Raw genomic sequence first — 27,747 nt, forward strand, 5'->3', positions numbered from 1 at the left:
GCACATTATGGTAGCTCTGTGATGGTAACATAACAGTTGACAGCACTCTATAGTCTATGATCAAAATGGCAGTTTTGTCGTTGTTGTAGAGTGTAGACACATCGCGGGTTTGTGTGATTTTCTCCAATACATTATACTAAAGTTATTTTAAATAATGGCTAAAAAGAAGAACACGAAGAAAACTAACGAGAAAAAGGCGCCAGCTAAGCCGGCGTCTTTACCTGACACGATAAATACAGAGGCCTTAATCGCCGCTAGAAGTTTTACAAATTTACCAGTTCTTCTCAAAGTTTGTAGACTTTGCGAGGCAAAAGATGGACCGTTCTTGAATATTTTTGATGCAGACAAGGTGACTGCTAAAAAAATAGAGATTGTCATGCCTTTTGGGGTGAGTAAAATGTTAAAAACAGTGATCAATTTATATTATAAAATGTAAAACAGCTGCAGGCGTTGTAGTCGCTTTAGTGTTGCCAACCTCGATAAGCTTTTCCCCGAATTTAGCCTCGCTCTGAACACTACTTATATCAATTAATTTTTCGTTTAGTTTTTCTTATGAAAAACTACAGTAAACGAAAAATTACAGTATGTTAAGTAGGTATAAACTTAATTTTTAATTTTATGAGGCATGGACCCTTGCTAGTATAAAAGTGTATTGTAATAATTATTATAGTACACTTCCCTTACTAATGAACACTGCATAGTTTAACTTGCTTTGTCTTCTTCCGAAGAAAAGCAAGTAAAATTACTGATGCCAGACCAGAATGAGAGAATTTTTAAGTTTATTTAATTTTTAATAATAATTTGTTCTTCAAATGTATAAAGGAACTTATAAGCTAGGGAAACTGTAATAGCTGTGTTAGTTAAAAATGGTGTTACAGCTATTAATGCTGTGAAAAGATAATATTTGTTGTATTTTACTCAACCACTATGTAACAAGTAGGTCAGTAATGTTAAAGGCTACATTTAACATAGTAAAAGTATTATTGTCGTTAGCTATCTATCTAGTTATCTATTTACATTTATTACTAATCGCTGCAAAAAACTTAAAAATTAAGCTTTGAGTAAAATTAATTTATTTCGATGTACTTACCTAAGTATAAGTAAGTACGTAGGTTGTAGTACTTAGTAGTATATCAACTGGATTTATGAAAAGGATTTGCAAGCAAGAGAAATGCCTACTTGAAGCTAATGCAATACCATTTCAATTTAAGAGCCTCAACGCAATGGTCACAGATTGATTTCAACAAAAGGTTGACGGTTCAAACTCCACCCATTGCACCATTATTGTACCTTCTACTAGCACATCATTACATTTGGGTTTGAAAGGGGTACATTAGTCAAGTTTATGCTCATTAAAACTTTAATATTTTAGAAAATATAAATATATCAAATATTAATACTTAGGTTAAATTGGTAAAAAGTTTGTATAACCTTAATTTGTTATCTAATGTTACTTAGATAACAAAAGGGAGTGAGTTTAGCGTAGTATTTTATATTTATACCTTTTTTATTGTAGATTATTGGCCATTTGCTATTTTTGATTTGTTGCATTTACCCCATTGCAGGGTGCATTGGGGTAAATGCGAATTATTATAATTGCGAACCTAAGTAGGTATTACTATTGTTATATTAAGGGCTGATTCTACGATCGCCAGATGAACTTTAACTGATGAATAAAGATGTTTTGACAGATTTCTTGTATAAAACTCAAAATATCAAATTCATTTCTGAGATAAAATTATTAGACGATTGAAAAAATTACTTAATTATGGAATTTGATGCCTACGTCATAATAGCTATCTGCATGCCAAATTTCAGCCCGATCCGTCCAATAGTTTAAGCTGTGCGTTGATAGATCAGTCAGTCAGTCAGTCACCTTTTCTTTTATATATTTAGATTTTCTTTTATATATTTAGATAAATTCAGATAATTATTCAAATTAGATCTTTATTAATAAAAAACATTATCATACTTATAGTATATTATATTATTTATTTTTGTGTTATTATTTATCGATATTTATTAGTATTAGTTAATTACATTTTAAACTAGATATATAGTCATAAATTGATTTGGGTTTATAAATGTTTATTAAATATAAAAATACTTTTATAGTTAAGGCAATTTTTTGCTTGTCTATTAGATTTTAAACAACTATATGAACTATTCATTCATCTTACTATCAATCAACACTATCCTAAATTCACTGCCCGTTAGCCTAAGGATAATACTCTTTAATTTTTACAGATTGCTGAGAATGATGATCTGCCCCATAAAATTTGCTTTCGATGTTCAGCAAAAGTCGAAGAACTTTATGAATTTATACAAAAATGTGTTAAGACACAAGAAAATCTTCGTCAAGCTATGGGTAATAGAAAAACTGGTGCTAAGACTAAGCATAGAGAACTGTGGGAGGAAAAACTTAATCAGTCTAACATATCCAATGACGATATCTGTGATGCAGTTATTAAAAGGGCTATGGAAGGCATAAAAGACATTCCTTTGAATCCTCTGCCACTGATAGAAGAGAAAGCACCCATAGCAAAAAAGGCAACCAAGAAAATAGATATAAAGAAGAAAGAAGAAGAAAAAGCAGAAGAAGAAAAAGAAGAAAAAAAAGAAGAGATTAATATTAAAAGTAAAAAAAATGAAGTTTTTACTCCAAACGATGACGAACCTATAATTTCATTAAAAAAAGCAAGAAATAATGATGTGGACGAAGATGAACCTCCAGTGAAAAGAATCACAAGATTAAGTAATGAAAAAAAGGTTGAAGTCAACGAAAACAAACCCACAAAATCTGTTGATACCAAGGAAATATCAAAGCCAACCAAAAAAATTAAACCTGATTTAAAAACAATAGTAGAACGTATACCTAAAGATATAGGCTTAAAGATTAAGCAGTCATTGCAAACAAATAACATTTCATTGGAAGCGGCGCCCCAACGTCAGGAACCACCAAAATCAGAACCAGAACCTAAACCATTTGATATAATGGAAAGTGTTAGTATGATCAAAGTGAATGGTGTGGGTGTGCTATTCCAATGTAAATTGTGTAATAGAAATTTCTTGAAAAAGGAGGTTGTCATGTCCCATGCTTGTGCTAAACAAGGTGCGATGAAAATTCTAGCACCCAAAAGCGATGTTCCACCTGAACCACCGAAATTACCACAGACTGTGAAATACATAACCATGAATGTGAATAAAGAAGTTAGCAAGCCAGGAGTTTCAGATGATAAGGCTAAAACTGTAGAAATTAAACAACCTGTAACTGTAAGTGAACCTATAACTTTGGATGATGATGACGATGATGCCATGCCTTTAACAGTGAAAAAACCAGTTAAACCAAAAATCGGTCCTGCTAGTAAAGTGAGACGTACTGACACTAATGTAACTCCAGTAGCGAGCGAATCTTCTGTAAAAGGTAATGCCAATCAACAGATGGCAGCGACGACGCCGTCAAATCCTATACCAATTGTGCCTAATATTACAGCAACTATAACCTCAGCTAGCCAAGCATCTGTGCAATTTCCAACCATACCTAGTCTCAATAGCCGATACAAACTTATGCCTGGACCTAATAACACCTTTACTTTAGTCGAAGATAAAACTGTCGAAACTGTCGCTAAACCTGTAGATCCGCCTGTAAACACTGTACCTTTTTCTTCGACTAATACTACTGATTCTAGAATGCATAATTCAACTGTAAGACCAATAGAAAATTCATTACACATAGCTAACAATCTTCCAAAACAAACAGACCCTTCAGCCAGTAGGCCTTATCCTGTAGGGTTAATCAAATCGGTATCGGGTGCCGGTTCAAGGACGCCTTTGGTGCCCGAACCTCCCTTAGCATTTCCTACACCTGCTATGAAGAAACAATCGTACACGGTAGTACAAACTGGAAATCCTAGTAAATTACTCATTTCCACGAAACCGCAACCTCCACCGCCGATAGAGGAGGAGGTACCAAAAAAAACGGTCGCGCAAGTCACGAAATTTAGCTAAGACTAGTGAACCACAAAAGCAGCCATTCTCAGTCACCATAGAAGATGCCGCCCCACCGCCGGCTGATCCCGGATTTTTTACATTCATAAATGTTGATCCTCTATTGCAGCCTTCTTATGTACTGCCGACTGATAATATCATACAAGAATCCCAAATATCTACCTCCACGAATGTCACGAAACAAGCTGAGGATAAAGACACCAAATACACGTGTAATATGTGTAATGAAAAGTTTAGTAGAGAGAAAAAATTGTTGGCACACATACAGTCACATTATGAAAAAATGGACGCAGAAGACCAAAAGAGAACAGAAAAAACTAAGAAACGCAGTAGAAAATGAATTTAACATTTATAATTATATGTATTTTTTTAAAGTGATGATGTTTTAAATAGTTTCAAGCGTTTGCGCACGGTGCGCGAATTGTGCGTGTGTTTATATGTCTTGCAGAAGTCTACCGGATCGGGCCGTAGTCTGTCAGCGGTTTTACAAAATTCTCTCTTAACACTAAAGTTATGATCATCCAATGATAATGCTGCAGTAGCAATAATTTATGGTTATCGTTGGCTGTGATCGTGGTATTCTTGCTGCAACTGCACATTCTAGCCAATAGTGAGAGAGTGTCAAACAATCAGAAGTGATTGCGATCCACTCACTGAACTGTCCAATTACGGTGGTAGGCCTCTTGGTTTCTTTTTAACATACAATAATTCGTCTTTAACGTCCACGACCGACCAGCGACCTTCAACTCTACTTCAGGTTGGCGATGTATTAATTAATTAGCTTAGACATGGCATTGTTATTTGTTGCGTTGGCCGTCGTCCTATCAGCTTGTGTCGTCCTCATTTTGTTTGCTCGTAATTGTTTTCAAGAATTATTGATGAAACTTTCTGTTTCTGTTGTCGCTGTTATCTGTTCCTGATTTTATTGAGTTTTTTTTTAAATTTTTTTGTTGGTAAGTACCTTTAACATTCTTTTTATAACTAATAGAGGTATATCAATTATCATATAATATTTTTACTGGTAATAAATACAAGAACTTCATTGATATGTAACGATGTTTTTAATAATTTAAGGTAGATCCGGTTATTATTTAATTGAAATACCTAGTACTTAGCATAATTTCCAGTTCTTGTTTATTTAGGTTGAGTCTGTTTCTAATATTTGAAAAATTACAGTTTTGTGAACATAAATTGTAAAAAACTTAGTTTTGGTTATAATAACATATACAGGGTGAAGTTTTAGTGGTTGTCTTCCCGCGGCAGAACGATTTGCCCTCAGTAGTACTATCGAAATTTTGAATTAAACTTAAAAAGTAAAAATGTTTTTGTTTTGAAATAATAAAAAAAAAAACATCAACTCGAAAGTGTGAGAAACTATAGTAACTCACTAGACGTAACGTGAATGGTAGCACAGCCTTAAAATATACAGTCCAATTACGAACAGTCCAATTACGAATGTGTACAGAGCAACGGTGGGGTGGATTGCGGAGCGCGGCCGGCGCGGCCCGCTGCACGCAGATTCGCGTAGTGTGCGTGATTGATGGACGAGGGTTTACGTGAGCGTGGTTTTAAATATTTTTAGTGTCGTTTAGTAAGTTCTATCATAAAATGGTGCATTACTGTTCTGTCTACGGATGCTATACGAATTCTAAACAGAACAAGGGCCTAAAATTTCACCGCGATTTTAGTCCCAATTTTGTGACAACCCTTGCATATTTGCGTAGGAACACGTATACCTACACGAGCGGCGGCATCGCTCGGCTTCAAAGGCAGGGGCCGGAAAGTCGCTTATTATCACCTATTGTAGTTTTTATTAGCGCCGTCTATTAGTTGGTCAACTGAACTAAATTATTGCTTGATTTACTTTACTCTATGGTCAGAGATTGCAAATGGCTGCCATTTGTGTTTTGAATCGGCATGGTGTTTTGTTTTTTCTGTTTTGGCGAAAGGTAAATTCCGTTACTAGTACGTCGAGTCGAGTGGTTTCTTCTTCGTCTTCTCGTGAAATTAACATTTAGTGATCTGTGAGACATAATAAAAATAAAAAGTAAATCACAATCTTTGACTTTTCAGTGTTTTATTGTTTTCAATTCACTAATAAATTAAGTATTATTGTTAAATTAATACTTGTTTTGAAACTCAATAAAACACTGTAAAGTCAAAGGTCTATTGTGGTTTTGTTTTACCTATATAATGCACGTAGTAGGTACCACCTATTTATTTATAGGTATAGTAGGTATATATGTATGTAGATACCTATAGGTATGTATACAGTTACAGTTGTAGGTGACCAACTAATAGATGGTGCTAGGTTTGCATTAGGAATTTGGGTGACATTAAAATCTTATGAGAAGGCTCTCTATTTCCAGTGTATTACTTTACTCTATGTTCAAAGGCGTCGAACAACTGGTAGTATTTCGTTAAACTGTGATAGTAGGTAGGTACATCCACTCGAACCGCGCTGCCAATAAAGTGAAAAAGTTTAGAGCAAAATAAACTCTCGCGCGTAGTGATACGGCATAAACTAGCCTGCACGCACGCGGCACTACTATTAGTTCGAGGTATCATTCGATTTTTGTTTTTCTCGATTGTAAATTTGACATTTTTGACTCTAATAATTTTTTATATTTATAAATTGATTGTAATACCAAGACAATCGTTCCGCTTCGGGAAAACAACCATTAAAATTTCAGCGTGTATAATTTTTCAGAGATATTTTTATTATTTGTCATTCCAATGGAATCTGAGACATAGATTTTCTCACAGAGAATTTTGTATTTGAGTGTTTGTATGTTTTGTTTTTTATAGTATTACTTTATAATAATTACATGTCATAAAGTTGTGTGTTACTAGAATAGGTAATAGTTTTGTTACATACTGTATGCATTAAAGTTGTGCGAAAATCTTTGTTATGTGACGGTAGGATTTTTATTTGTAAGCAGCGTTTGTAAGGAAGGTTAGAGTGCAAACCTTAGTTTCCGAAAAATATTTTATATTTAGTTCCCCATGGAAGCGTTGTAATTTTATTGATTGATTGACAAGAGCGGCGAATCATGACGTAATTCTGTAGGTACATCTGTTCAGATATTCTTGCACTCATGGTAGGGGAGTCCAAGAGGGGATTTTGGGATTTACTCGAACGCGTCAGATGAAGACAAGGTAAGTTAATTACATGCAGAAAAGTGTGCATTTCACTGATCTGACAATTTGAGCGTGACCTAAGGAAATGGGAGAGTCACAAAGTTTCAAACATCGGCCATGACTTTTGGTTGCGTCCAAATCGTCAGTTTTTTCAATAGGAGCTACTTGAGGGATTCACCTAACATCCTTCTCAATATGTGACGCGCTCGATAAATATTTTTGGGTTTATTTTCTTTTTTTTTTTAAATTCATAGACTCGCGCTTGGCTGCAATTAGAACTGGTGGGAAGTGATAATGCAGCCTAAGATGGAGCGCCCCCTTCTACACCTTCGTACGACCACCCCCACCATGCAAACCGGCAAATAAATATTTTTGCGATAAAAAAACACATGAGGCGCATTATATATACTACTATTAATATCTAAAGCGCTTGAGTATTTCTTAGTGATTTTTTTTTTACATTTTTGAAAACCTGTACGCGCTCTCCCTATCAGTGAAAGGGGTTACATCATATAACCTTTTTTCTTTTTAGCACCTAATCTTCACAATCCAACAGGTCCCCACGACGCTCGAGTAAATCCCTATTTAGCATCTTGGGCTCCCCTACTACGCAGTCAGACCCTGTTCACATGGTGTTAACACTGCACGTTTTTCCAAGAATCTTACCGAATACGTAGTGATGCATATTTAATGTATTCACCACTACGTATTCGGTAATATTCTTAGCACAGAACCGTTGACACGGTTAAAACTGCCCGTTTTTTGCAGTAGGTACAAACATGTGAATGATTCTGTATGTACTCAATGTATGCGTTACTACGTATTCGGTTAGATTTACTCTGCAAAAAAACGTGCAGTGCAATTGCCTTGTGAATGTGTACGTTTTTACAGTAAAAACAATGTGATTGATTCTGAACTCAATTTGTGCGCCGCTATTTATTCGGTAAGATTTATACTCTGCAAAAAAACGTGCAGTGCAAATGCTTTGTAAATGTGTTCGTTTTTTGCAGTATAAACAACGTGCAAATGATTCTGAACACAGGCACCCTTCACGGTCGAGAGAATCGCGGATGTTCTCGTCGTGTGACATAATTCAATACAAACTATCGCCCTGTGGAGATTGGCCCATTGAGTTTGTATTGAGTTTTGTCATACGGCGAGACTGCCGCGCGCGATTCTCGTCCGTGGAGATGGTGCTTTAATGTATGCGCCACTACGTATTCGGTAAAATTTATTCTGCAAAAAGACGAAGTGCAAATGAGAACGCCTTGTGAACGGGGGCACTTGCACGTCATAATCGCTCCGCTTTGTAATGAGACGAAGTGGAGAGATTATGTGCAAGTGTTGCGCTGTCGCGGTCGGTCAATAACATTAAAGGCGAGTGACGAGCCGGATGCGAAGCCGAATATGTAAATCTGCGGCTACACAATTTTTTTATTTCACAATGTCGGGCGTGGCGTACCATAGACAAAGTGTTGCCGTACAAAATATTTTCCCTATAAATAGGGAAAACAGCCTCCATAGGTTTCCAAAGTGTTGATTAATTTTTGTTAAAACTTTTGATTTTTGTTATATAATAGGTATCTCGAATATTGTTTTTTAAAAGTAAACTTTAAATAATTCTTCAAATAATTCTTTATGCTGCAATGTATTGAATGAAACCATATTTTAATTAGTGCATTTAACGTGTTATTGCTTAAATGGGCTAGCTAGGACAAAGTTTTTGGATGGGGGGTATTTTAACCCTGTCTTGATAAAATAAAGCATTTCATAAAAATAGTAGAAAAGTGGTTATTCGGACTAATTTATAGTTTTTGTAGGTATAATCTACTTAGGTAGTATCTGACACATTATATTTTAAAAATAAGTTTTAAAATTTAAAAAAGAATCTTCGAGTTTTTGGAGCTAGCGCGCACTACGGTAAATTTCCGTACGTTTTCCCCCGCAAAATCTGTGAACTACATAGAAGCGCGCGCATTCCGGAATTAATTCCGCACCGGATTTTAATGATTTAAATTCAAATTTATGGATTTTAAAACGCACCGCAACGCGCCGCACCGCAGTGCGCGCTCTCTCTCTTACTTAAGTATTATTAAGTTTTCTAAAAACAACGGCTGAAGACAGAAACTTTTTGAGAGTGTGTCTGATTTTACATTTTGTACATCGGAGACTCGCACACGAAGGGTTCCGTACCATCGTACAAAATATCTCAAACCAGTATAGTAAAAAATTATCGCTCCAACTGCAACAGCTGTACAACACTGCATGGTAATGGTGGACAGCGCCATCTATGATGTGATTTAGTAAACATATTATTTGGTTGTGAGCAATATTTTTTGTGATGTAATGTAAATACCTATCCATAAATTCAGATTTCGGTTTTTTTGTAGTGATTCTTAAGGGTTCCTTTTGAGATACAGAGCCCTAAAAATGGCAGGTCACTTCACGTTCGGGGCCGTCTTAAATAAAATAATTATGTAGGTATTCTGTGTTCGGCCGTTAATTTTTTGTTCATTGATTCGGTTTTTAGAACAGAATTTTTAGTCTTATGTAAATAATTTGATTGTTACAAAAAGTAGGTATGTCTGATTTGTAAACGACAAGGATTTTTTGGCACTTGAATGACATTGACAGGGGGGCGTAGTTGTAGAACAAAGGGTGCCAGCAAATAAAATTTCCTCAATTTCAGGGAATATATTGAAAATGTCAATGTTGAAAATCTAGTAATTTTTATCTAATTTTAACTGAATAAGAAATTGGGAAAGCCGTCTCTGTTTCCACATCGAAAAAGAATAATAATAAATACCATAGATACATTACCATAGATAGCCCATGGACTTGCAAGTTATCATAATATATTTACCTGCTCAAATACTATATTTACCTAGTGCTAATTATAGCTATAAGATGCACACATGTATGCTGTATCTATTATCAGGATATATCGTGATATTACGTATATGAAATAGCTCTAATACGTGCTCTAATATTAAAAAGAACAGTGAATTTCAGATCAGCGTGACACTTAACAAGATAGCGGCGTTAGTTTCGATTATGGCCACGCGCCAAAAGATCCTTGTCACACTGTATTTTATTAAGAATAGTTTGTGTAAATATTACTTATGTTAAGTATAATTTTGAAATATAACCATAATTTGTCATAATACAATTTTGGTTTAATTTATTTATTACCTAACCCTAACTTAATTTTGAAGTACGAGGGTACCTTTGTGAAATCGTTAGACTAGTTAGATGTATAATATAGGTACAGTGTGTTTTTTTAACTGGGACTGCGTGGGGAAACTAAAACCATAGGAGGTACAAGGGAACTGTCTTAAGAAACTTCAGCTCTTTTTTTGTGAATACAAATTTAGTCCTTATTTTGAAGGTGATTACTCATTGAGGTGAACCGCATTTTTGACATGACAGTTGACCCATAGAGTTAAAATGGCGCGTGAGAAGTCATTTTGTACGGACTATAATATTATGTAAAGCCTGACCAGAAAAATAAAACCTCTCGCCATATTGCGGAAAACCTTTGGAACTAATTTATACAAGTCCAACGAAGTCCATATACTTCTGAGATATACTTAGTGACCATAGACAATATACTATAGTGGCGCCCCCGGAGCAAGTTTTGTAATTTCTGGTCAGGCTTTAATTTCTATAGTGCCAGTAACTTTCCATTAAAATTCACTAATGGGGTACTAAATAGGTCTCCCTACCTGAGACCTTACAACCTCAGTCATTTTATTGCATTATTACATTAGGTACCTACCTGTACTCGTAGTATAAGATTTTACGTCTCACCAAACGTTGCTAGAATTCGAGAATCGAAACACAATAACATCAAAGAAAATGGACCTAAAGAGCCTTGAATTGAAGTCAAAAATTCAATGCCACTGATTTTAATTTCGCAAGGTTTCCGCTTGCGATATTAAAATTCCGGAGCGCTGGCTGTAGATGTGTAGACAAAGGCACTTAAGATCCAGTTTACTATAACGCAGAAGTGTTTCGACTCTCGAATTCTAGCAACGTTTGGTGTGACGTAAAATCTTATACTACGGGTACTGTTCGATTTCACTTTTTATATGAAGTATGAGGCGGGGGGAGGCCCCGCACTTGAGCGGGGCGTCACCACCCTGATTGCTATCTCGATCTGTCGCGTACTATAGCTACTTATTATCATAATAATATTATTGTTTCGTTTTCTCGCAACCGAAGTGAAAAGCAGAGTGCATAACTCGGTCGTAAAATGGCTTGTTTTATATCCTTGTACAGTCTACTATTTGTACTAGTGGGTGGATGAGGAAGGCGGAGGATCGTGTGTGGTGGCGTGCTCTTGGGAAGGTCTATGTCCAGCAGTGGACGCAAATAGGCTGATTGATTGACAGTCTACTATTTAAACAGAGCACAAAAATATTGACTTTATGCTGCTTTCAGGTCTATTTTTCCTCGAGGTCTAAGTAGGCATCTATAATAATTAATTTATGAAATAGAAATAAATTATTATACACTAGCTTATGCTCGCGACTTCGTCCGCGTGGACTACACAAATTTCAAACCCCTATTTCACCCCCTTAGGGGTCGAATTTTCAAAAATCCTTTCTTAGCGGATGCCTACGTCATAAAAGCTATCTGCATGCCAAATTTCAGCCCGATCCGTCCAGTAGTTTGAGCTGTGCGTTGATAGATCAGTCAGTCAGTCAGTCAGTCAGTCATTCAGTCAGTCAGTCACCTTTTCCTTTTATATATTTAGATTTTACCTTTGCAAAATCGACATGCAAATTAAACATCGTGAATAGGGAAGGGTCCAACCCACACAGTTTTTGATATTTAACTTTTTAGTTTGAACTATAAAGACTGAAAACTATGTGGATTCAGTTTTCCTGAATGTCTCCATCTCCATCTTACTTGAAACGGCGGTACTATTTCGTAAACTTGTTTAGAAATCTTTATAATATACTAAGTTCTTCCAATTGTCTGTTAAAGGAAAATAGATGGCGCATAATGGCGCGAGTTCGGAAGTTCGGATTTAGTTTTTTAATGGTGCGCTTACATGGGCAATTTTTAAACAATTGTTGCTCGGCAACACGTCGTAGGTATAGACCAATCTGGAGCAATTATTTTCCATAACATTGCTGAAATTTTCTGTGAATTAATAAAATAAAATAAAATAGAATAAATATTCGGTATTGCAGTGAATTGCACCCTTACTGCATTCCACCGCTTAAACCCTTTTCACTCTGAGAGGAGATCCGTGCTCCTGCTCTGTAATGAGCCGGTGATAAGTTGATCATGATGATGATGATGGCCGTGACGTCATAGTTAATTGACTAAATTGCTTGGAATTGAGGAATTTCAATTGCTCGTGTAAGCGTAAGTACCTAACTTCATCACCATGATCAACCCATCGTCGGCTCACTACAGAGCACGGGTCTCCTCTCAGAGTGAGAAGGGGTTTGGCCATAGTCTACCACGTTGGTCAAGTGCGGATTGGCAGACTTCAGACACCTTTGAGAAAATTATTGAGAACTCTCCCGTCCCGTCGAAGAAGACCCGCGCAGCAAGGAAAACTTAAGTTTATATTATATCCAAAGATATTGATTACATCTAAGTAATGTACATCGGCCATTAGAATGACATTTCGGCTTTGTAGAGCGTTATCTCTGTCACCTATATGAAGTTTCGTCGGTCTCAACGACATAGACAATGCTCTACTTTGCTGTCTCCTTCTAAAAGTCGAAGTACATTACTTTCTGCCGCGTATTGTACTTGAATAGATTGTAGGCACGTACCTATAGGAAAAAGGATTGCAATAAAAGCCGAATTCAAGATGATTCATTTATTGATTTCTCTCCGAAGAACAGATAAGCCATAATTTTAGGTATACTTAGCTTAAAACACATTAACTAATAGAGTTTTAAAGATTCGTAATAATATAGACATTATTATTCTTAATACTAGAATATAATATTTTATGGGTATATAAAGATCTGACGCAAGTAAAATATTCCTAGTATTTACCCCATGGACGTAGGAAGTAATAACTCTTTGATTTACCCATATATTATTGCATACGCGACCTAATACACGAAAGGCTATTTAAATTTTTAAAACGAACATAACCATTGAAAAAAATCCATGGATAAAGAGACACTAAATCAATCTCAGTAATCCTAAATCCTACTTCGTGATGAAACCCAAATGAGGGTAGGTATTTTAAAACAAACTTAAATATTGATAAAATCCATAGACACGCTAAATATCTATCTAATATCTATCTCATCAGGTATTTGTTAAAAATAAATAGATATAGAAAGAAATGAAACATGATAAATGTAATTATTTTAACACTATTCGACAGGTTTTCTAAAATGTAATACATATAGTATTTAAATTCATCGCTAACGGTATTTTAAAGTAGAACGCCGAGAAGTTTACTTATTCATAATCAGGATCCTCTAGTTTATTCCCGAAATATAAGTAAATCAGGAAGAACAGAGAACTCTTTGAGCTACGGAGGACCTTACGGAGGACTTACATAATTTTTGGTGTCTTTAGGTACATGCATGTTATATTATTTTGTATTCAAAGACAAAGATTCACGTAGCCCGGCCGTAGCCACCTTCGTAGCATAGTACGAAGGTGGCTAAGCACCTTACATAAATTCCTACTTCAATGCTTCATCCACACAGTTGTATTCGGTGTATCGTACCTATGACACTGTCCATAATAATTAATTTTAGTGTTGAAGGTAAAAAACTGTTTTGATCGATATAGCGCTTATATTATATTCGAAAACCTGAAATTTTTTGTTTTGTTTATGTAATTTTTTTTTTTATTTGTTTAAAATATATTTGGTACTTTACTTTACGTATATTTGTTAAAAATATATCATACGTAGGTACACAACGTCAACGATAATGAAAAAAGTTGTAACGTAATATTGTCGCGCATTCTACTTATAGGTATACAAACTGACCGCATAGCGAATCTCTATGTTAAAAAAACCATAATGATCAAAAATATTAAGAGCAATATGTACCTAGGCACTTATATAAAAATATATAGGAAGGTATTCAATAATTTTTACGCAATCGAAGGTAGGTAGGTAATGAAGGTATATCTCATGGCTCTTGGCCTATTCCGAATGAGATTAAAGAAAAACAATAATTATAAATGTAAAATGTAAAAGGTATTCATTCAGCTTTAGGTATATAATATGGTAGGTACTTAAAAGGCATTGTACATAATATATCATTGCCTAAGAGGCAAATTGCAATAGGTACCTTCAATACAGTAGTTTCTTCATTACAATCATTTGACTTATGACTATAATATATTAATTATAACTATAAGTAGGTGGGTAGAAACTATTTTACATTAGATATATTATCTAGATTCTAACATTTAAGTATATAATCACATAATTTTGATATGTACGCGTTGATTGCAGCACCTTCGATGCTTGATATGTATTTAATATTTATATGAAATTTAGAGCTAGGTTCAAGACATATTGCTGCAGCAGAGGCCAAGCGCAGTAACGCGTCTTATCTATAATGCTCCTATGTATGCTGTAGTTTCTCTTAATTAGGTACGCAATGTACAAAGGGAAATTCGTAGTTGATAAAAGGTCTAGTATCAATGAAAGAAATTAATAGAAATTGAAACAGGCACTATTTTGTCCATAGAACTTGGATCGACTCTTGTAAAGCATCTATGGAAAAAATCAAGTTACAATACAAACATAAGTAAGTGATTGTTTTGTAGAAATATTCTTTTTTGAGTTTTTTTTTTTTGAGTTTCTTTTATTTATATTTTATTCTTTTAATTAGGTGAGACCGCGCTGGCTTGGAAGATACTTGAATCAACTTTTGGTTTGAAGGCAGGTAAGTATTCAAATTATACCTACGTGTAAAGAAATACGGATGCTAGAGATACAGTTCAGTTTACTTTGGAACATTAAAAACGAGACGCGTCATTGTGGCTAATTCCTTTGTACACAATCTCTAAACTAAACTAAAATATCACGTCTAAATCTATTGCTATCCCTTTCATAATGTTGCTTGCGGAAAAGGAAAGCACTAGATTTAGACCTGTTAATTTAGTTTAGTTTAGAGATTATGTACTAGAGAATCGGCCCCAATGTGTTTCTACTCTACGTCAATATGCCTTGAACATAATATTTATCTACTAAAGAGATCTAAAAATTGTTTCATAAACACTACAATACCGATCATATTAAAATAATTGTACTTACATTATTCACTACGGGTTTTGATAAAACTATTTAAATAAACAAATTTTCTTAGCTGAGTTAAATTGTAAACAAAGTGCTTTTCGAATTGGTAGAGATCGCTTCAAAGCGATAAGGCCGCTGATTGTATGTACTTACTTCTTTTTGTGTTACTTTACGCAGAAACACTTAAGCGACACGCTATGCAAGACGCTTAAGATGTTCTTACCGCGGACCCGTTCGTCAAGCAATTGCATCATCATGACGCGCAGGTGTGGCCATAGTATTATTCCGAAGTTATTAGCAATTTGTTTACCATTTAAATGAACTTAGGAAAATAGATTTTATTTTATTCGCTACGGGCTTCGATAAAACCTATATACCTAATATTTTATACTAAATACAGCTAAGTTACAATGATATGTAATCGTGGTCCTACATTGGATCGAATCCAAAAAGCCAAGATACAAAGCGCATGCATTCTTTATATTCCAAGAGTAAATGAAAAGTTTGATTTTTTTTTATACCGATACAAAGGAGAATGACGCTAATATGAATTATGGAGTAATCTACCGGTTACAAAACTTGTTGTACCTTGATATTTTTTTAGTACATGTAAAATATTATATACAAATTTTCTATTTATGTATTTCTTTCTACTGATATAAACTGTTAAGGAAATTACGACCCTAAAACCACTTTAAATAAATAATTATTAGGACATAAAATATCCTTAATAAAGTTCTTGGCCGGTTTTTAGTAGAATCTGCTTTCCAAACCGGTGGTAGAGTCTTGACATATCACATCTCACATAATATTAGATACGTAGGTAAGTACCGAAATAATTTTCGACTTCAGAATTTTGTTCAAAAAATATTTTAAATCGCCTGGAATAATAAATAAAACATTTAAATATTTGTATCAGTATAAAAAATCTAATCAAATTCACAATCTCTTGATCTTGTTACTTAACTAATTAAGTAATGAGTAAACGACAATGTAGATTAGCTTTATATCTTGCTCATCGTGGACATTACGTTTTTCAAGGAGTCGCCTCTGACAGCATTTTTTTTGGAGAGAAGATTCTCGAAAGGGTTCCTTTTTAAAGGGCGACAGACATCCGCTCAATCGTATCTTTAAATACATATTATGAACAGGATCATGATTTTGCGAATTAATGCTAAACCAGGGATCGAACTACCGGTACTTTTGGTAGAGCTACGTTATGTTTACGTTAAAAAATAACGATAAAAATAGCGATACTCACGCATCTATTAACGTTATCTAGATAGTTACCGTTATTGGTACCGGTAAAAGTAACGATATTTTTACCGGAAATAATGTAACGTGTTACGTGACATAACGAAAAGTTTTAAGTTTTAACATAAAAAAGTAACGATCATTTTGTGCTAAATACACTGTTTTAGGAAATAAGTAGGTACTAACCTATTTTTCTGAAATCAGTTCAGTACAAATTCATCTAAATAATTTTGCAATGAATCAAGATTTTAAAGAAGAATGACACCAAATAATATTAAACTCTATTCAAAGGCTATCGGGCACGATTTCACCTCAACTGCGCTGGCAACTGGATTGTTACCAAAACTATTAGGTAATTACATTTTTTAGAGGGTGTCAAACCGTAATACCGGGTCACCGGGACATACATAGTTAGGTACTCTTAAATATTTAGCATTCAAACGCATACATGATGGACGCGAGTATTTCCTGTTCATAATGTACCTTAATCCAGTTTTCAAAACTGGAGAGAAAAATTTACAAACCTAAAAATCCTTAGTCCTAATTGCTACTCAAAAAAATCTCGTGCTTTTTGACTAGATAGGTATCTATTCTAAGGGGATGTTAGAATAATCGATTAGTCTCTTAGGTACTGTTCATGTGCAAAATTCCATTCCATTTTTCGCTACAAATAATTTTATTGAAATTTTCCATAGTGTTTATCTACGTTTTGTTTATGATAAAATATTGGGGGAGGTACCCGTACACCCACCTGCTTCTCCCGCAAGGGGAATTCGTATTTACCGTACACCCAATGCATTACGGTCGGGATGTACTTACATTCTATTATAATCCTTGCTTCCAAAATCCTTCAGAAGGATAAATAGCCAGGACTATCAGTACGACAATGCATTCTCGCGAAATTTTCGTTGACAGTTGCAAAATCTCCGAGAAAGTCGCGTGGTACTTACATACTTACAGAAAATGAACGGAATATTATTTCCGGAATTATCTACAAATATTCCGTGAATTCCGGAATCTGTAAAAAACTCAGAATCATCCGTAAATATTCCCGAATCATTCAAATTCTGGAATCATCCGTAAATATGCTGCAATTATTTCGATAAAATAATAATATAATTAAAACTCAGGAATCCCGCACAAAGAGACATTATCGATTGTCAACAAAATCGAAAGGCAATCATTCAAATCGGATCGTGTCTACGTGGCCGGTTGTAGAAGACGATTCCGATTTAGAACGAGTGCCTTTTGGGTCGAAAATTTCACACACACATCATTCTTACTTATGAAAGGGTTAGGGTCTATGCACACGGTGACATTTTTACGTCATACGCAGCTGAAACGCGTTGCGAATGAAATTCTTTGCATACATTCGTCAGCTGCGCGTGAAAAATGTGGCTATGTGCAAGGGCACTTAGAAGAACTTCAGTACCTCTTATATTTGAAGGAGTCGTAGGGAAGATAGCTGTAGAAAGAAGAGCTGAGGGGAGCATATTGGACGTGGTAGTATTCAGAGGCTGACTCCGGTGCTATTCAATCGAGGAAACCCGTGTTGACTAGCTTCTCGAGGAAGAACTTCACGTCTCCGAGCTCGTTGTCCTTGATGCCGAGGGATTTGAGCATCCCGAGGTCTCCGTTCTCAACTGCCATGAAGACAGAGCGTAGGTGTTCGAGATCGGATCGCATCAAGTGTAATGCAGCGCCGAAGTCTTCGATGGTTTGTGATTCTGTAAGGAGAAATGTTTGTTTGAGATGCTTGGATGGGCACATGATCTCTGCAACAGGACCTAATACTTAATGCATACATTTTGAGATCTCACTCGCTATTTTAGCTTTAGGTATGTGTTAACTGTCATGTCAAAAGTACGATTTTCAAAATGTAAGCAATAAGCCCCGCAAATTGTTAATCCGCGTGGCCGCCATTTTAGTGACGTCAGCACTAGACGGAACTGATTCCACGGGATTTCAAATCAATCTATATCCACGCGAAGGAATTCACGGGCATCATGTATAGTAGAATATAAAGATTTAGTTATAAGCTACTTATTATCACGTAGACATGCGCTAAGAAAGGATTTTTAAAAACTCAACCTCTAAGGTAATAAAATAGGGGTTTGATAGTCCACGCGGGCGAAGTCGCGAGCATAAGCTAGTGGAATATAAAAAAATTACCAGACAAAGCAATAGCGACTTTCTCGACGCCTCCCAGAGGTTCCAGGGCGTCCCGAGCCTTGCTTCCGAAGAGCTTCTCCAGGTAGTTCGGGCCGTGAGATGCGATGAGCGACTGCAAGAACGACGCAGTTTCTTCCACTGGCGGCCGTTTCGCTGTAAAGACAATAAATAATTAAACTCAAATTAAAATTGAGCGCTTATAAAATAAAACTAAGTAGCTGACGCCCGCGAGGTTTCTAAAAATTTCGTGGAAACTCTTTGATTTTCCGCGATAAAAAAGTGGCATAATAATTATGTCACTCTTCAGCTATACCATGCTAAAAATCACGTCGATCCGTTGCATCCGTTGCATCCGTTGTATCCGTTGTTGATATAACCTCAGTGATGCAGAATAAAACATTGTTTAGTGATACTAAAACGAAACGAAAGCTGTGATAGCCTAGTGGTTAGGACGTCTGCCTTCTAATCGAAGGTCGGTGTATCGATCCCGGGCACGCACCTCTAACTTTTCGGAGTTATGTGATTTTTAAGTAATTAAATAATCACTTGCTTTAACGGTGAAGGAAAACATCGTGAGGAAACCTGCATGCCTGAGAGTTCTCCATAATGTTCTCAAAGGTGTGTGAAGTTTACCAATCCTCACATGGCTAGACTATGGCCAAACCCTCCTCACTCTGAGAGGAGACCCGTGTTCTGTAGTGAGCCGGCGATGGGTTGATCATGATGATGATAATAATGAAACTAAAATCTAAATTAGAATTACAAATTAAAAATTAATGGAACGTTTAATACTAAAGCATCGTAAATTACTTTGTAGCGTGATTTAAAAGCTCAAAGCTTTGTGTTTAATTTTCAATGTGCGCAGTGTAAACAGAAGCTAAGGGTATACATGGTAGGTAGATAGGTGTTTAGGTAATACTATGTATACTACACAGGATGTAACCAGAACGCTAGCAAAGACTAAGACAGGCGATAGTACTGATTATTACTGATATGATATCACAAAAAAAAACGCGAAAAATTAAAAAAAAACCTTTATTTTGTTCACGGCAAATAAAATATCTGAAAAGAGGTCAACAAACGTTGCGTAAGTAGGCCACTCGAAGTCGGGGCACTGACCCGAGTTTTGCACGCTATACACTGCGGGTTTGACAAATGCTAAATCGCTAAAACTGCAAAATGAGGCAAATGGTTATTGGTATTGGATTGTGCTTAGGTAGTATAACAATAACGCTAAGGTTTTGCTAGCGTTCTGGTTACACCCTGTATAGATTATACTACATACATTACGAAGGTAAGGGTCTCGTGAAAAGCATCTCGTAATCCTTGTCTTAACTTTTAACGATCAATATACTTAGGTGGTTTATTCACATTTGAAAATACTCACAACCAACCTTACATTTTACAATATCACTTACATTACAATGATGTAATGTAGGCAGTGGCGTGCACAGGGTTTGAAGCCAGGGTAGGCATTAGTTAGGGGAACCTGATAACTGGCAGGTCATAATGTAAAATTTGCATTGAGCTATTACAACTGGGGTAAGCAGTGCATTAATGCCTCTATGACCTGCACGCCACTGAATGTAGGTGACATTAATATAATATTACCTAAACAGTTTTCTTGCCGCAAAATTAGAGCTTGTAAGTATAGCTACTTACCTAATGACGTAACCTTAAGAGCGATTACGCACTCATCCGATCCGAATCCGTAAATAAATTTCGGATATAAATAAATCTAAATATATAAAATGAAAAGATGACTGACTGACTGACTGATTTATCCACGCACAGCTCGAACTACTGGACGCGTCGGGCTGAAATTTGGCATGCAGATAGCTATTAATATGACGTAGACATTTACTAAGAAAGGATTTTTGTAAATTTAACTCCTAACGGGGTAAAACAGGGGCTTGAAATTTGCCTAGTCCACGCGGAGTAAGTCGCGAGCATAATCTAGTATTATAATAATATTTTTACTAGCGTTATTTATCCATACTTTTATTAATTTTATTTCTTATTTTTTTATACGTAATTTTAAATATTTTGGTTTTATTGTTAATTTGTTTTGTTCGTGGCACCGATCCAATTAGTTGATTGCCTCAGCTTGCTGGATCTAATTTTTTAACATCTCTTCTCTTGTCCCTATTGCCTTTTTTCGTATTTTCTTCCTCTATCTAGTTTTCTCATCGCAAGCTGTGGCAATCACTAAGTGGGTCTACATAATATGCATTTATATGTATTTATTTCTTGTGTGTAGTTGTAAGTTTTCTTTGTGTAACCTGTTGATTGTCCTTTCAAAAAAAAAATGATTACCTGCAGTGCAAAGCTTGGAGTCCTCGTCGTAGCCATCGATGCAGTCCGGTGCGCCATCGCAGAGGTACTGGATGGAGATGCAGTTGCCATCCACAGGACACTTGAATGGTTCGTAAGGATGGCAATATTCTGGAAGCAGAAATGAAGTTTATCAGAAAAGGAAAGCTAAATTATTTTTAGAGTTCCGTATCTCAAAAGAAAAAAAGGAATCCTTATAGGATCACTTTGTTGTCTGTCTGTCTGTCAAGAAAACCCATAGGGTACTTCCCGTTTACCTAAAATTATGAAATTTGCCAGGTAGGTAGGTCTTAGAGCACAAGTAAAGGAAAAAAATCCGAAAACCGTGAATTTGTAGTAATACGAGTTTGGAACGCGCCCAGTGGCTCTACCGCGGTTGTTTGACAGCTACAATGTCACGATCGCAATCATCTCTGATTGGTTAATGCTCGCTCACTATTGGCTACAATGCATTGTTGCAACAAGAATGGCACAAATTCAGCCAATCAGAACAATTGAGATTGTAATAATGATTGATGCAGGTTTTAGACAATCGCCCTACGGGTCTGAGAAGAGCCTCTACAACAACCGGCTGAGCCGGGTATTCTTTTAACCTACATAAATAATAATCGATTTATGACTACAGAAAACGGGTCTCCTCTCAGAGTGAGAAGGCTTTTGGCCATAGTCAACCATGCTGGCTAAGTGCGGATTGGCAGACTTCACACCTTTGAGAACTTTATGGAGAATTCTCAGGTATGTAGGTTTCCTTATGATGTTTTCCTTCGCCGTTAAAGCAAAAGATAAAATATAATAGGCTAATTGAGCCAGGAAGGTTGTCGAAATGTCTCGTAAAAGCTTGTTTTTAGTGTCTCGTAAAAGCCTTGTAACATTCATAAAAATCGTAAAACTATTTTAAAACTACAAGCACGTTCCATTTAACAATTTTAAACTTTGGAGAGCAATTTTCTGCACCAAGTTTACTTGAGTTTTACTAGAGAAGGTAAATTTTCATTTTACGACGAGTAGCCACTCCAGAAATGCTGGAAATCTGTCGGGAATACTAAACTGTGAAGTACTGAACCGTGTAACAATAGGGTGGCACGACGAATAGAAAGACAGGGACAATCAGACAATCAGTTCAAATTGTGAACTGATTTTTGGTTAAACGCCTTGAAACACATAGATGCATGAAGCAGTTTACCTGTGCCAATAGGTACCTACATCACCAATGAGGAAGTTTCAGGGCAACGTTCGGTAAATTTTTAATAGATGGCGCTAAATAACCCCACCACTAAGGATGAAAAATAATACCTATATCTATATGATCTATGCTTTAATTTTTTAAATTTAAATCGGATGCGAAATTAATTAATTGCTTCTATTATAGTTCACATATTTTGTGGGGAAGAAACGTATGGAAAATTGCAGTGCACGCTTGCTCTTACTCTTCATCTATGTCATTGATTGACACGACCTAAACATTAAAGCATAGATCATATAGATAGGTACAGGTATTATTTTTCATCTTTAGTGGTGGGGTTATTTAGCGCCATCTATGAAAATTTTATCGAACGTTGCCCTGAAACTTCCTCATTCAACTGCCTAATTAAATATGACAGATGGCCTAAAGGAATATCTAAGGTTTTCTTCAGGATAAATTACTTTTCTTTTATGTATGGATTTTTTCGTTTATGAAAATGTCAGATCTAATCATTCCCTGAAGGCAACAAACCATTCAGCTGAATTGAGATATAATAATATTTTATTAAAATATGTACTGATATTTGATACAAAAATAATATTTAGTTTGTCGTACAGCTACTGAACTGACATTAGGTATTTCTTGTATTTTCTTTTACTTTATAAAGGAATCTTTGTGCAAAATTTCAGCTTTCTAGGTCCAAACATTTTGTTTGGCGTTGATGAGCCAGATAGTGAGTCAGGATTCTTCTTTTCGGGGTTCCGTACCCGAAGAGTGCCAAAGGTACGGTACTAAGACTCCGCAGTCCATCCGACCGTCTGACCGTCTGTCTAAATGTGAACCGTATTATAGGTAGAGGGTCGAAATTTTCACAGAATGTGTATTTCTATTGCTGCTAAAAAATTTGAAATGGCCGCCACCGTAACAACACTTTTTTTAAATATTCATATATTAAAAAAAGTGTTGTTACTGTACGATTGTACCGAACCCTTCGTATGCGGTTTCGACTCGCACTTACCTGATTTTTGAAAGCGCGGGCGAGGTTTCTAGTTTAGTACAGTACGCGCCAGAAAAGAATGTACGTCGACCTTTAGAAGGAGATAACGAATTTGTAGAGTATTTATTGTCTCTGTCGTTGAGACTGACAAAACGTCATATAGGTATGAGTGACAGAGACAACGCTCTACAAAGCCTAAATGTCATTCTAAAGGCCGATGTACATTATTTTCTGCCGCTTACTGTAGGTATAATTTTAAGAGGAGTTCTTTATTTCACAGTTTCTTAAAGTCGTATGGAAAATTAAACAGCTATCTCAACGTTTTAAATATTAAAATAAACTTTACACAAGTTTTAACTAGTTTCTTGATAATGCAGAAGATGTGGTATTATAAAAGTTTAACAATAAAGCGTAAAGTTAGCTTATTTACGGTTTCTCGTTCGTAAAATTATATTTCTATAGTAAAACAAGTAAGTACCTACTAATAAGAGAGTTTCCAGAAGTTATTCACTACTAGATGATGCCCGCGACTTCGCTCGCGTTTTAGATTTTTTAATTCCGCGGTAACTTTTTGATTTTCCGGAATAAAAAGTATAGCCTGTAATCTATATATATAAAAGGAGAAGGTGACTGACTGACTGACTGATCTATCAACGCACAGCTCAAACTACTGAACGGATCGCGCTGAAATTCGGCATGCAGATAGCTATTATGATGTAGGCATCCGCTAAGAAAGGATTTTTCTCAATTCAACCCCTAAAGGGTTAAAATAGGGGTTTGAAGTTTGTATGAAACTCTGTCAGTTTTGAAGTTAGAATTGCGAAATTTTGCAATTTACACTAATCTAAAACTAAACTAACACTAAAAGGAAAAGGTGACTGACTGACTGACTGACTGATCTATCAACGCACAGCTCAAACTACTGGACTGGTGGTGGGTAACCCTAATGGTGTTAAATAGGGGTTTAAAATTTGTGTTGTCCACGCGGACGAAGTCGCGGGCATAAGCTAGTCATCCTGTATGTTAAGTTACGGGAAATATAACCCTTTACAGACAGAAGTAACAAACATTCAAACTTTCAATCAATCAATTAATCAATCAGCCTGTTTTCGTCCACCGCTGGACATAGACCTTCTCAAGAGCACGCCACCACACACGATCCTCTGCCTTCCTCATCCGCCCACTTCCCGTTACCTTCTTAAGGTCGTCAGTCCAGCGGATTGGAGGTCGTCCCACACTGCGCTTGCTGATACTTTAAATAATGTACATCGACCTTTAGAAGGAGATAACGGATTTGTAGAGTATTGTCTCTGTCGTTGAGACCGACAAAACGTCATATAGGTATGAGTGACAGAGACAACGCTCTACAAAGCCGAAATGTCATTCTAAAGGCCGATGTACATTATTTTCTGCCGCACATTCAAACTTTCACGTTTATAATTTTACTAAATGATGCCCGTGACTTCGTCCCCCGAAAGTTTCGATTTTTCAAAATATAAGTTGGATTTTTCTGGATAAAAAACCGGCCAAGTGCGAGTCAGGCTCGTGCAATGAGGGTTCCGTACTACAGTCGTATTTTTTCGACATTTTGCAGGATAATTCAAAAACTATGATACATAAAAATAAATAAAAATCTGTTTTGAATGCACAGGTGAAGACTTTTGATATGATACCCCACTTGATATAGTTATCTTACTTCTAAAATTGAAAATACTAATTATTAGTTTATGACCACAATTTAATTTTTTTTGTGTGAGGTAACCACAAATTCCCGGTTTTCAGATTTTTCCCCTAAAGCCAGCTATAAGACCCACCTACCTGCCAAATTTCATGATTCTAGGTCAACGGGTAGTACCCTGTAGGTTTCTTGACAGACAGACAGACAACAAAGTGATCCTATAAGGGTTCCGTTTTTCCTGTTGAGGTACGGAACCCTAAAAAGCACCTGTTTCCGGGATGCATATCTGCTCTGTACCAAAAAGATGCTGCCCGCGAAATCTTAGGTGTGGATTTGGACTTTTAAAAATCCTGTAGGAACTCTTTGATTTTACGGGACAAAAAGTAGGCTATGTCCTTCCCCGGGATGTAAGCTATATGGGTAATCTCTATGGAGATTGGCCGCCGAGGCCGAAATTCGGTCAGGAGGTCTGATGAGGAGTTAGTATTCTGTAGTAGGTACGTACGTTAAATTATCCAATCAGCAGTCGCAGAATCGCAAGGACGTTAAGATGCGAAGGTGAATTGTGAGGATTTCCCCTGAGAGGCGCACTTATGTAGGTTGCGATTCCTATTGTTAAGGTGGGTTTCCATCGGCTCAATAACGACGAAAGAGTTGATAAGGTGATTTTCCGATTAACAACGTATATACGTATATACGGGTATCTTTATGTTATTAGTGTAGTAAGTAATAAATGGATTTATTAAAATAAAATAAAAAAACGGAAAAAGTATTAAGTATATAGGTACCAAGTAGTTACTGTAATTATAAGCAAAAAAAAATATACTTGTATAGAAATAGGAACATGTTTGTAATGTATGTCTGTATCAATTACACAATCCAACATTGTAAATTTAGATTTTCAGTAATAAAGGCTTTATTATTATTATATATTATTATTATACGGGTACGGAACCCAGAAGCAGGCAAAAATGTGAGAAGAATTGATTTATTCACTACTACTTTGCTTAGTGACCATGTCTCGGATCCATGTTTCCAACAGTGTTTTGTTTGTAGTTTAACATCCTGTACAACACGTCGGAAATATCTGCGCACCTCGCTGGAATGCGCTTTCGCTCGCGCTTCTCCGCAGCTCGCCCGTTTTCGCCTATCCAGTACCGATGCCAACGCTAGCGCGTTGCATGACGTCACTAAGCCAGGTTCTCAGATATTTCCGACGGGTTGTACACGTATAATTTAATCTCCATTCCTATTTACTCGTAACAGGAACCAGCTACATAATTTACTCTCGAGTCTCGAGCGCAGTTCACTGATTGCAACTAGCACTGGTTCGAATATTCCGATATTGCAACTCGATATTGTGGTATTTCCAATGTCAATAAACGTGATATTCAGTAATTACATACTACAAATTTTCATGTTTCGAGGATACGTTTCAAATTTGAATCACTACCCATACCTATTATAATTAACTAGTTGATGCCCGCGACTTCGTCTGCGTGGAATTAGGTTTTTTAAAAATCCCGTGGGAGCTCTTTGATTTTCCGGGATAAAAGTAGCCTATTTCACTCTCCAGGTTATCTATACCCATGCAAAAAATCACGTCAATCCATTGCACCGTTGCGACGTGATTGAAGGACAAACCAACATTGGTTTAGGCTGTGCGTTCATATATAAGTCAGTCAGACTCAGTTATGACTGAATTTTATATGCACATATATAAGATTATGTAGATTGTATAGACGTACAGCGTACTCTACCTACCTACATTGAAATAATGTAGCGAGAAGCTTTTTATTTTAACGAGTTAAGATTATTATATTTAAGTAAATGAGTTTTCGCTCTCTTAATTTTAAAGCTGCTGAAAGAACACTGCTACAAAATTACTCGAGTTTTATTTAGGTAAGTACCTATTCATAATTTTAAAAGTAATGTGGGATTTTAAAAGGCAAATTTTTAAAACTTCGACCTCGACTTCAAAAAATTTGAGACCCAATGAAACGATAAAGCGACACTAAAAAGAGACAAACACAAAGGTACACCTAAAGGATTTAGCCTGTGAAAGAATGAGATAGAATGAAATATATTGTCTTTCCTATCAGTACCCTTATTATAAATGCGAAAGTGTGTTTGTTTGTTGGTTTGTCCTTCAATAACGTCACAACGGAGCAACGAATTGACGTGGTTTTTTGCATGGGTATAGTCAAAGACCTGGAGAGTGACTTAGGCTGCTTTTTATCCCGGTAAACCAAAGCGTTCCCACGGGATTGTTAAAAACCTAAATCCACGCAGACGAATTCGCGGCCGTCACCTAGTTATTAAAATACTTTAGAAGCTTTAGACCTCTCGTGTCATTTGTTGAAATTGAAAACTTGGAGTCACAAGTAAAGTCACTATTCTGTAGATACAAATTAGCCCTGACTGCGATCGCACCTGGTGGTAAGTGATGATGCAATCTAACATGGAAGTGGGTTATCTTGGTATGGCAGTTTTTATTAAACCCATATCTTTTATTTCTACACCGAATTGCACCTACCGGAATGCAAAAATGCTTGGCAGCACGGCTTTGTCGTTAAGGTGATAACTAGCCACGGCCGAAGCCTCCAACCAGATCAGACCAGAGAAAATTTAGTTAGATATTATAAAATTCCAAATCTCCTGCCGGGAATCGAACCTGGGAACCTCCCACTAATATCCGTAGCGCTAGGAAGGTCGTCAAAATACGTCTTATC

The 27,747-nt window shown here is 36.1% G+C and overlaps 1 protein-coding gene and 1 pseudogene across 1 annotated transcript in view; one reads left to right on the forward strand and one right to left on the reverse strand.

Annotated features, from left to right (window-relative positions):
• Positions 1-65: 65 nt before the first annotated feature.
• LOC117992566 (mediator of DNA damage checkpoint protein 1-like) lies at positions 66-5,229 on the forward strand (annotated as a pseudogene).
• A 12,236-nt stretch (positions 5,230-17,465) lies between these two features.
• The window catches only part of LOC117992322 (IDLSRF-like peptide), a 107,050-nt gene continuing 96,768 nt past the window's right edge, over positions 17,466-27,747 (reverse strand). Inside the window, exons 3-5 of the mRNA XM_034980001.2 lie at positions 21,140-21,268; positions 18,824-18,976; positions 17,466-18,378 (exon numbers count right to left, since the gene is read on the reverse strand). Of these exons, the coding sequence (XP_034835892.1) occupies positions 18,185-18,378; positions 18,824-18,976; positions 21,140-21,268 (476 nt within the window). The 3' untranslated portion in view covers positions 17,466-18,184. The remainder of the gene's footprint in view (positions 18,379-18,823; positions 18,977-21,139; positions 21,269-27,747) is intronic.

Source organism: Maniola hyperantus, chromosome 21 (genome assembly GCF_902806685.2).
Source record: "Maniola hyperantus chromosome 21, iAphHyp1.2, whole genome shotgun sequence".
Classification (NCBI taxonomy): domain Eukaryota; kingdom Metazoa; phylum Arthropoda; class Insecta; order Lepidoptera; family Nymphalidae; genus Maniola; species Maniola hyperantus.